Below are 12,055 nucleotides of genomic sequence, written 5' to 3'. Positions count from 1 at the left end.
TAACCTGTTTGTTGTATTAGTAGAAAGTTACAATATCTTACATCAACCAATTAGCCAGTTAATTAATGTTAAGTTACTTAGGTACCAAAAAACTTACCTTCAAGAGTCTCATTGGTCGATCGACCCATCAGCGACACCCCGCAGTGTTGCCGGCTGTGGCATGCGGCCATGTTGCTGATGCCTGTCCACGGATGGCTAACCGTAGTTTTGCCGAAGCCGGCCAGCTGGCGGTGAACCAGTCTTCCCGCCAACATCCTGCTGCCATCGGCCGTGGTATGTGGTCCGCTCGCCACTGCCAACATGCCACATCTCTGCCATCGGGCGGCTGCCTTGCTTGCTAGGTAGCTGAAGCTTGTACTTAACATCTTTTCATTTCGTATGCTTTATCTTTATACAGCCGAGATCGAACCAACAAGAAATATCCCAGGCTGGGAAGACTAGTGAACCATGGCTGGACAACACAAGTCAATAGCAACAAAATGAAAGTCGATGAAGGTCATGGCTCAAAGTTGAATCTTTGTCTTGTTTGCATTGAAAGACATTCCAGTTAAATCTGAGATGCTGTATGATTATGGCATTCCAACATCTTTCAACTTCCCACGACCATGCCATGTGAATGTGTCTTCCATCTTGCAAATGAGAAAGCGATCGGAAGGTCCTTCAATTGCTTCTACAGAGAATGTCATCTCACAAGCCCCAAAACAACCTCACATAGACCATGGATGGATATCATAGAAATAGCAACTGACACCTAAAAGATGACTAATTGATTGCCTGTGACAAGGTTTTCCAGAAGCAGTGAAGAAAGTACCATTTCTGAGAGAACACAGTCTAACTTACATAAAGACTCAGTGTCATTAGCAACAGATGACATGGAGGTCACAAAAGAAATACAGTGATGGCAGGGCTGAGACGTCTCATATTCTATCCCATACAAAGATATCACGAAAAGATGACTACCTAACAGGATTGCCTGTGACAAGGTCTTCCAGAAACATTGAAGAAAGTACCATTTCTGAGAGAACAGTCTAACATACAGAAAGAATCAGTGTCATTAGACACAGATGACATGGAGGTCACGAAAGAAATGAGTGGTGAATCAGGCAGTGACTGAGACGTCTCATATTCTATTCCTTACAATGATAACACAAAAGATGACTACTTTCCAGGATTGCCTGTGACAAGGTTTTCCAGAAGCAATGAAGAAAGTACCATTTCTGAGAGAACACTGTCTAACATACAGAAAGACTCAGTGTCATTAGACACAGATGATATGGAGGTCACAAAAGAAATAAGTGATGAATCAGGCAGTGACTGAGACGTCTCATATTCTATTCCTTACAATGATAACACGAAAGAGGACTACTTAAAGACACCGTTAACCATGCAGTCAGTTCAAGGAGGCCTACAGGTGCTGGAACCTAAAGACAAATGATGCCCTGAAACATGTTAACCTATCATATGAAGTAAAAGTATGAATGTAAACATCTTTCAACAGCCTGATGATAGTCATTATAAAATGGATATATAACTTCAAGTTAACAGTCACGTTCAGTATGACTTTCTTTTATCAAATACATCGCATTTGACCGACATATTGGGTAAACTTAATAAGTTGTTGAACTCTTTCCTTATGTTTCCATCATCCTTCTTCCAATTTTCATTTCAAAATTTCTTGCAACAAACATTTATGTAATAAAAGGCATTAAAATATGCATATTCATCTTTGTGGTTTTTTCTTCTCTGCATTGGTCTATTATTGATCGTAAAAAGGTTTACTTTAATGTTTGCATTCAGTTGTCCAACTGTATTTCCTGTATTCCCAGTATTTGGCATAAAGAGTTTTATGAAATATTTTTGCTGAACAGGAGCTAGATAAATTTCATTCATATGAGTATGTAGATGCTACTCCCAAAAAGAAATCATTTGAGTTATGCTTTTGATACCATCCTTCCAAACAAATGCTTTAATGTATTCATATTTATTTGTGAAATCTTTGGTAATAGGCTTCATAATAATAAAAATAATAATAATAACAAGCAATGGGCAGTTTCTCAACAATTTCATAGTACAATAATATTAGTGGGTATATCCTTCTCCCTGTGGAACAAGCTATGGATCGAGTGTGTCCACATTTGCACTGTTTAGTGTCAATGTCCTGTGTATCCCCAACTTAATAGCTATAACACATACCAATATGCAGATAAAAATCAAAGGATACTTAAAAACTCTCTGTATGTCATACACATCAGGGAACATCATTATCAATTAGTGTGACTTGTTTAAGCTGTAAGTTATGAAATGAAAAAGTCCCCAGTTCCAAATTCATATCCCCAATTGACAGGTCGTACAGATATGTGTGTGTATGTGTGAAGTGTGTATGTGTGATGGCCAGTTTGTAAACACGAGATACCCCATGATGTGTAGATGTGCCCCATGTTTTGTGGTTCCCATCTCATACGTATTGATGAGTGGGGTGGGGCTTACATAAATTTCTCATAGTGGCAATATGCCTTCACGATATCTCAACAAATACGAGTTGAATTAATGTTGTATTTGGTAGATGGATGCCCCACAATTGAAATTGGTAGAGGTCAACAGGTGTCAAAAGTCTGAAAACAAAAATTCTCCAATTGTATGATTTTCTTTTGGTGAACATAGTTTAGTCAAATTCAGTTCAGTTAAATTATGTGAAAGGGCTCTATAAGTCTTTAACAGAACATACAGTCATCCAGGAAAGTTCAAGGAAAGTTGATATGTATTATTGCACACTCAAGTGCCTATAGCCAGTTTCACCCTGAGCTTTCAAGGGGTCAACAGAAAATCTTAAATGGTGGCTAAAATTGGCAATTTGTTTTGTGATTTATACCAGATGACTTGCAAGTTGTAAAAATATTTCACAGTGCATTTTAAACAATGTCATGTAGAACTCTCAGTCTATAAAAGCAAATCTTAAAGTGATTTCCATACTCAAAATTGGTAACAGAAAATTTCCTTTTATTCACACAATATATGAGTTGGCAGTATATTTCACATAGGAATTGACATAAAAATTCTATACTGTAAAATCCTTACCAGTTGATGTTTTGTCAACATGATAACTGATTCCTGATATACCTTTCTTTATTTGTTGCTGCATTGGTCAATACATAATCCTCTTCATTTGGTGTGCACAAGTTCATGGATATTAACATGTATGGCTTATGATTAGGCATCCTCAAAACCACTAAACGTTTCAGTTTAAGTATAGAATATGTGTTTCTTCCTCAAACTTTGATATATTCTCCCCAGTCATTTTAATTTGAGAAAAATGATCCCAATTTGCCTCTAAATGCAGGATTGATAGTGCTCAAATTTCGAATCGTCTATGTTTCAACATAAACTCAAAAAGAAATGTTAATTTTTTTTGTTGGTTCTAGAAAGTGATAGAAGTTAGCAAGAAATATCTCCCGAGTCTGGCAGTTTCATTTGCTGATCCGAGATTGACGGTGCACATCGGCGATGGCTTTGAATTCATGAAGAAGAATCAAGAAGCCTTTGATGTCATCATCACCGATTCCTCGGACCCAGTCGGTCCAGCTGAGTCGTTATTCCAGAAGAGTTATTTTGACCTTTTAAAGTCGGCTTTACGGCCTGGTGGCATCGTTAGTTCACAAGGTAATGGTTCAGAAGTCTTGTATAGAGCCCTGGAGAAATACTCCATATTTTACGATAAATCAATGGTACTCTATACTTAATGATGACATGGTAAATCAATGATACTCCATACTTTACAGTGGCATGGTAAATCAATGATACTCCATACTTTACGATGGCGTGGTAAATCAATGATACTCCATACTTAATGATGACGTGGTAAGTCAATGATACTCCATACTTAACGATGGTGTGGTATATCAATGATACTCCATATTTTACAATGGTGTGGTATATCAATGATACTCCATACTTTACGATGGCGTGGTTTATCAATGATTCTCCATACTTTACAGTGGCGTGGTAAATCAATGATACTCCATACTTTACCATGGCATGGTCAATCAATGATAGTCCATACTTTACGATGGCATGGTATATCCATGATATTCCATACTTTACGATGCCGTGGTAAATCAATGATACTCCATACTTTACCATGGCGTGGTAAATCAATGATATTCCATATTTTAGGATGGCGTGGTAAATCAATGATACTCCATACTTAACGATGACGTGGTAAATCAATGATACTCCATACTTAATGATGGTGTGATATATCAATGATACTCCATACTTTACAATGGCATGGTAAATCAATGATACTCCATACTTTACGATGGCATGGTATATCCATGATATTCCATACTTAATGATGACGTGGTAAATCAATGATACTCCATACTTTACGATGGCGTGGTTTATCAATGATTCTTCATACTTTACAGCGGCGTGGTAAATCAATGATACTCCATACTTTACAATGGCATGGTAAATCAATGATACTCCATACTTTACAATGGCATGGTAAATCAATGATACTCCATACTTAATGATGACGTGGTAAATCAATGATACTCCATACTTTACGATGGCGTGGTTTATCAATGATTCTCCATACTTTACGGTGGCGTGGTAAATCAATGATACTCCATACTTTCAGATGGCGTTGTAAATCATTGATTTATATGTGGAAAGTCACAGAGAATAGACCATTATGTGCAGTTGTGTTGCTAGTATTTCCAAAGCATAACTGATCTTGGATGGTACTGTTGTAATTATTGATATATAATATATGTAATATATAATATTACATAACGTTAATGTAACGTAATGTAACATATTTAAGCAGTTATAGCAGAGGATAGTCCATCCTTCAATAGGGTGCAGTTATGCTGGAAAGTTAGAAACATTTCAAACCAAATATGAAACCAGGAACAGAGTCTTCCATGATTTTAATGTGTGGCTGTGTTAGTCTTAATTTCATGTGTACGTAAAGGGCGATATTAATTAATTCGCCAGTTTTACGAACAACTTCCCATTGGCACAGCAGAACTTTATTTTATGGACAAATATTTTGAGAACTTTCTCCTTTCAAGTTTGCAAATGAAATCGTCCCCTGATCTCATAGTTTAAAGCATGTTATCATCATTCCAATAGTTCAGTTTTGTTTCTTCAAATTTGCTCTCAAGATGTTTTTTTCACTTATTAACAAATGAATCATTTCCATCAAGGTAACCTCCTAGATTATCTTCTAGTCTATAATTGAAGAACTCAACAGTTGCTGCCATAGGCGTAGGAGCCTGATTTGATTTGGGGGGGCTGAAACGACTTGCCCGAAAAATATAACCAAATTTTTTCGTGCGCAACGCGCGCGTTCAACATCTTAAAGCAACATTTTGCATTTGGTCCCCGTTTTCTACTTTTCTGACATGTCCATCGAGGTTTTTTACATATATATCAATCACAAAACAGCAAACTAAGATATTAGCCAAGAAAATATCTTGGAGAAAACAAAGTTGAAAGTTGCAAATTTTTCGACTTTTATGCCACCACTTGAAGTAAGATATAAATAGATAAGCTAGTTATGTATGTCCTTATGGCATAGTGGAGTCAGTGCGGTCGAGAAAAATCATAGAAAAGGACGCAAAATGCTGCTTTAATGTGCTATCATATAGGCATTCATCGGTTATTACATCGCATGCCGATAACCGATGAATGCCTATATGACATGCACAACAAGATGTTAAATGCGCGCGAAGCGCGCGAAAAATTTTGGTTTTATTTTCCCTGTTATTACCCTTCCATATTGGTTATAATTATTGGGGAAGTCGTTACAATAATAAGGATAATAATAATATCAGTTTAACCATTGAAAAACACATTGCAAATTATTCTTCTTTCCGTAGGTGCCCGAAAAGTTCTTAGCATATTGCCCGAATTTTCACCCCCCAAAAAATGAAAAACACATTGCAAGTTATTCTTCTTTCAGTAGGTGCCCGAAAAATTCTCAGCATATTGCCCGAATTTTCACCAAAAATTTTGGTTGGGGGGGCTGCAGCCCCCCCAGCCCCCCCCGCCTCCTACGCCTATGGTTGCTGCTGTGTCCTTCTTTTTTTAATTATATAACTAATCCAGGTTGTCGTATTGAACCTTGACGTCAGGATTCAAAAAAAGTCAGTAATTACTTCTTCGTTGACCTTAATTAGATGAACAAATGAAGGTTTCCTATATTATCTTCTAGTTCTATAATTGAAGAACTCAACAGTTGCTGCTGTTTCCTTCTTTTTTTAATTATATAACTAATCCAGGTTGTCGTATTGAACCTTGACGTCAGGATTCAAAAAAAGTCAGTAATTACTTCTTCGTTGACCTTAATTAGATGAACAAATGAAGGTTTCCTATATTATCTTCTAGTTCTATAATTGAAAAACTCAACAGTTGTTGCTGTTTCCTTTTGTTTTTGTTTTTTATGTAACTAATCCAGGGTTTGTTTTGAACCTTGACGTCAGGATTCAAAAGTCAGTAATTACTTCTTCGTTGACCTTAATTAGATGTACACAAAATCTAAAGGATTAATTGTCTTAGTTTGGTCAATTGTTACCTTGTTTGTGTACATACTGGGGATGGTTTTGTAAAATTGCTGACAAATTGCAAAAAGGCTTCTTTTTGTGTAAACATTCAGGGTTCTGTTAAAGCATTTGGGAATCATCCCAAGGTGAGTGTGGACAGTATCAAGCAACAACATATTATGAAATCTCAAAATGGTAGTTAATTTCATTTAAGATAAATGGAAAAAAAAAAAAAAAAAAATTCCAGGTTAGACACCACACTAGTGATACATTGATAATTCATGTAATTAATGTATAAAAATAAAATAATATTATTTTTTTCCCCCAGTTTCTCAATATATTTATACATACATTTTTGACTAATAAAGTTTGTGAGCTAAAACTGAAAGACAACAGTACATCATTTGTTGCATTAATATTGACAAAAGTGCAATAAAATGTAATGTCATCAGAAATGTGAGGTCAGTCCGTCGAGTCGACTTCAAAGGTCATTAATCCAGCTCATTCCCATTCCTCCCCCTCCCTTCCCCTCCCCCTCCAAACCTTCTACTACCCCTCCTGACCTCCTTTGCAAGGTTGTAACTTTTTAAGTGTAGGAACACATTTTAACTCCCATCTTGTCAACCGTGTTGTGAGGCTTAATGGAACCCACTCGTAATTTAAACAGACGATTGAAGTCTCCCGTACCCATTCAATGAGAGTTGAGTCTGAAGACAGATAAACTGATATGCACACGTTTCCACCTGTGATTTATGCTTTTCTTTCCAGGGGAATGTCTTTGGCTTCATCTGGATATCATCACCAACATGCAAGACTTCTGCAAGGGTGTATTTCCGGTGGTGGACTATGCGTATTGCACCATACCGACCTACCCCAGTGGCCAAATTGGATTTACTCTTTGCAGTCTCAACCCAGTAAGTACTATAGGCATTTTTTTTTAATCTTCCTTCTCTTTTATAACCGCAGCATATTTGGAGGGTAAGCTACTCTTCAGGACCTGGGCACACTTTCCTTTTTTTTTTTGTATGATCTTATCGTCGGATTATTCTGCACTGGATAATATGATACACCAACCAGTGTCACCACTTTTAGGTTGAATATGGTCTTAACCTGTCCCTGGATGGTGTCCAACAGAGAAAGCCAAATTATTCCGTGCATAAGTGCCGCCACCCTCGACAATGACCAAGACCACATATTCATGGAAAGTGAGGTTGGGAATTTCGTGATCACATTTTTCAATTTCTGTAGGAGTCTATTTTGCAACTTTGTGTTTTTGGGCAGTGTTGTAGTCGAGTACTTGTATCCGAGTACCAAGTACTTCTGAGTCCTTTGGGGTCCGAGTACCAAGTACCACTCTCCCAGTCAGAGTATTTTATGATCCGAGTATCAAGTACCACTGTCCGAGTCCGAGTACTTGGGGGGTCAGAGTACGAGTACTTTATCATCAGAGTACCTTTCGAGTACTTTTGGAGTACTTTCCAATAGGCCTACTGTTAAATTAAACTGCAAGGATTGTATGTGTATATTACAGCCCATATAAACTGTTACAACTTTGATTAGCATACCTTAATTTAGGGAAACAAAAAAGTATGAAATATTTTGGACCCCTTTTAGTCACGTCAACAAGTAATTGTGTTACAATTTGCACATTGATGTGAATCTACGTCACGCAACCAAATTTGTTAACAGTTGCCCTACTGAAGATGATTGGAATATGCAGATATGATCATAAGATGAATGCACAGTATGAGATAATCGATGATAAAAATATTGTAAAGCATATATATATTGATAACTCATTTATTATACTTTTAAAGTAGTACACCTTACACACTTTATGTAAATTAAGCTGTGGTATCTTTTATTAAACGACTGATTTTGCATAGAAATAATGCATTTTGTACATACCTCCTCCCTCTTTCAAGGGGGCACTGTCTTGAAACCTCCCTTAAAAGTCTCCCAAAATTAATATTTTACAACAGTAAATATGACATAATTCTTCATACATTTTGTCTATCAACATGTGTCAATAGGGAATCATAATATAATACCAGTCAAGGCTGAAAGTACACAGGGGACGATATGCCTCCAGAGTGCCCAAAATCCCCCCCGGCCCCCCCCCCCCCCAAATTTTAAAGAAATGTTGCATATATTCGGTATTTTTCCAGATGTATATTTTTTAAAGTACTCGTAATGTACTTGTATATTCGAGTACTCTCCATTCCGAGTACCGTTGTACAAGTACTTTGACTGTCGAGTACCAAGTACTGATGGTCGAGTTCGAGTATTTTCCCAAACTAGTACTTCAAAAATCGGTACTTGAGTAGTACCTGAGTATGGGGTACTTTTCGAGTACTACAACACCATTTTTCGTTTTTTTACCCCCTCCCAGGAGACCAACTTTAAGGAACCTGTGAGGGAATGGGGAGAGTCCCAGACCAAATTGCACAAATTACGATACTACAACTCTGCTATTCATCGGGCTGCCTTCGTTCTTCCAGAATTTGCTAGGAAAGCATTTAAGAAGGAGTCGGTCTAGTCTGAAGCCCTCTTAGAGTTTCATTTTGACTTGGATGTTTGTTGGATCTGTTGGGAGTTCTCACTTCCAGAGGACGTGTAACACCTCACATTAGAAGTGGGCAACGGCTCCAGGTGGTGGTGTAATCCTGTACAGTGGTAGATACTCCCGAAACCCTCCCCCCCTCCCCCCACACCACCCCAGCACATTACACCTGGACGGTATGCCATGCAATATCGTGGTATCTTGGTATATGCATAACATTTTCATCTAAAATATGTGAGGAAAGCAAACTTACTCTTATAAGAATGAAACCGTGGATATAAGTTCCGTCCGTATCCAAAGATCATATTTACGTCCCGTATGGTCGAACAGAACCCTCCTGCTTTTTTTCTGGGCGGGAGTTCTTGGGCTTTGCGTTACGTTGTCATTTCGCAGTATCTGCCATCTTGCAATCGGACATGGTAACAGATGAATGGTGTGATATAACCTGGCCTCCCGCTCAGTAGCACCTACACCCTAGCTCCCAGTACCCAAAAATCTGTATACCATCGGTTCCATACAAATACCCATCTCAAGCTTTATGTAGAGGGAGGCCATTTTGTTTGAGCTAATGTTGTACTTTCTCCTTCCACAGTATCAATTATCTTGCCATAGATTCGGTTAAACTGTAGCTAAATGTTGTCATATAACCCTTGCTTCCTGCTCAGGTGCAAAACTTTGGGCCATATCTTCCAGCCTCAAAGTCTCTTTGCATGCATGCAATTCCATACGATACCCCTGGGATCTTAAGCTTATTCAGAGGTGATCGCTGCCTGGGCTATTAAGATATCACTTTGGCATTCCAATGGTAAAATTGATAGTTCATGGCGGGGTGAATAATTCCACACTTGGCATTGCCATGATGGGAAACTATATTACATAACTAAAGAGCATTATTTCAGGTATGTTTATCAATTTTAACTTTAAAGTACGTATAGCCTATTTTCGAGTATGTATTATGCTTGAAGTTTATGTCTTTGTCTGTGAAAACACCGACCTAGGTTAAAGTCCTCTTTATGGTGCTATCAACAATACTGAAGGCCATTCACAATAATTTGTGTGCATCTTATAATCAAAATGGCCTTCCATAGCCGCGGGCGTTCTCTGGGCAGTACAGCAAATAGATACGGGAAAATAGCTTTGTGAAAAAGCAGAGTACACTAGGCTGTAGGCCTACATAAAGGTCACAAGACTAAGTAAACACTTGTACAGCTTGTATACCCACTGTTGCCAGGGAGTTGTTATGGAAACATAACAACTTCCTGCTACTACACACTACTTGAGAAGTGTGTCCTTCCAAGTGACTCACGATTATACGGAAATGTTAGTTCAGTCAGGGCTGTGAGATTTTTTTACTACTAATCAGTAGTACTCCTCCCCCCCACCCAATAACAATTAAAAATCAAACCGTCGAGATTTAATGCATAAGGAGGCTTAAAACATTCTGTTTAGTGTGGCATATATGGTGAAAACTAAATACAATATTGAGTTATTAACTTGTTCTGCATAACATTTTTTTTTAAAGCTAGCATTGTGAGTTCTGTAAGATTATTTATTTATATATATGAATATCTCTAAGACTTACTATGAGATTTATATCATTTGAACCATTTCGCTGCTCCATACTATTAACCCATTGTTTAATCCAGGTACAGAAAAAAAAGGAAGGTGTTTTTTTTTAGCGTCTCACAAATTTAATGTAATCTGTTATTTTCAAAATTTGGAATTTTATGCTTCAATTTCATGACTTTTCGTGCAAATTTCATTGTTGCCTAAGGTAACATAGTATCATGTCTTTTCTTGAACAATCATTTCGGTGGTACCACATCAATATGTCAAATTCACTACAAAAGATAATGATTTAATAATTTAAGATGATCATTTGATAGTAATATTCCAAAGCAATTCAGTTCAGTGGCTCTTCAACTCTCACTTGATATGATGAAGGAAGTAGCATTACAATATTTTCCCGGTATGCTCATATGGCATTTGGTTCAAAATAAACGGATAAGTGTCCCGGCCACAACATTTTTGAGACGAGAGAATCATCAACTCCTAACTCTTACGTAAAGGATGGGATAAGACGCCAAATTTAAATTTTGATATTCTGTAGACCATTTTAATGTCCTAGGCTAACAGTGCAGCTTGCATTTACATATCGCTTTTATTTTGAGTAATGATCCTTTAAACATCTGAGTATCATCAATAAAAATGGCTGGACAACACAGACCATCTAGGTCAAGTACCTTGGATGCATTACATAAGACTTGTATGACCTCAAGTAACATGTTTATAATTACATTGCAACTTTGTCCAGGACAAAATGGTGTTTAAATGTCACCCATGGATGCTGGGTTGTTAAAAGAAATGTTGAAAGAACATGTTTTTTTTATTTTTTTATTTATTTATTTTTTTTTTTAGAATTTAAAAAGCAATGGGTTACCAATGATATTTAAAGCCTCTACACGGAAGATGTACTGGCGATACAATTTTAAATGTTTTAGAATGAAATACTACAACTCTTAATTTGATTTCTACTTGATAAGTTAGTATTTGTTGGGCGGGTAAATGTTTTCAGCAGTAAGAGTTGGAAAGGCATTCTTAGCAACTGCTTGAACTCATTTCAATAAAGAAACTTTACAAGTTGAAAATACCTTATTTTTTGGCAGTTTTCTCTTCGTCATTTTTGGCCTGTACTTCCAAGCATCTACTGGGACTTCTATTACACAAGTTTCAATCAATTATCTATCTGCATGTGGCATGATCTATTCAAGTAAAAATGTTGAGTTGGGTGTGGGCTGTGTGGTTTGGTTATGATGCCAAACGCTCAGTAACCTTTGCAATCATGCTAACGTGTATGGTGCGCCTAATCTGCCATAAGTCCGGAAATTGACATATGTCCAGTTAAATTGACATACGTTGGTTTCTCGTGCTCTTATTGTACGAC

General features: G+C 37.2%; 1 protein-coding gene across 2 annotated transcripts in view; it reads left to right on the top strand.

Moving 5' to 3' along the window:
• Positions 1 to 11,766, top strand: part of LOC139975757 (spermidine synthase-like) — a 29,124-nt gene extending 17,358 nt beyond the window's left edge. For both annotated transcript variants that reach the window (XM_071983912.1, XM_071983913.1), the window contains exons 5-7: positions 3,420 to 3,657; positions 7,317 to 7,462; positions 8,941 to 11,766. In XM_071983912.1, coding sequence (XP_071840013.1) covers positions 3,420 to 3,657; positions 7,317 to 7,462; positions 8,941 to 9,087 — 531 coding nt within the window. In that variant the 3' untranslated portion in view covers positions 9,088 to 11,766. The remainder of the gene's footprint in view (positions 1 to 3,419; positions 3,658 to 7,316; positions 7,463 to 8,940) is intronic.
• Positions 11,767 to 12,055: the final 289 nt, after the last annotated feature.

This window comes from Apostichopus japonicus, chromosome 11, assembly GCF_037975245.1.
Source record: "Apostichopus japonicus isolate 1M-3 chromosome 11, ASM3797524v1, whole genome shotgun sequence".
NCBI lineage: Eukaryota > Metazoa > Echinodermata > Holothuroidea > Aspidochirotida > Stichopodidae > Apostichopus > Apostichopus japonicus.
Note: the sequence above shows the minus strand (reverse complement) of the source record. Positions and strands in the feature narration are given on the sequence as shown.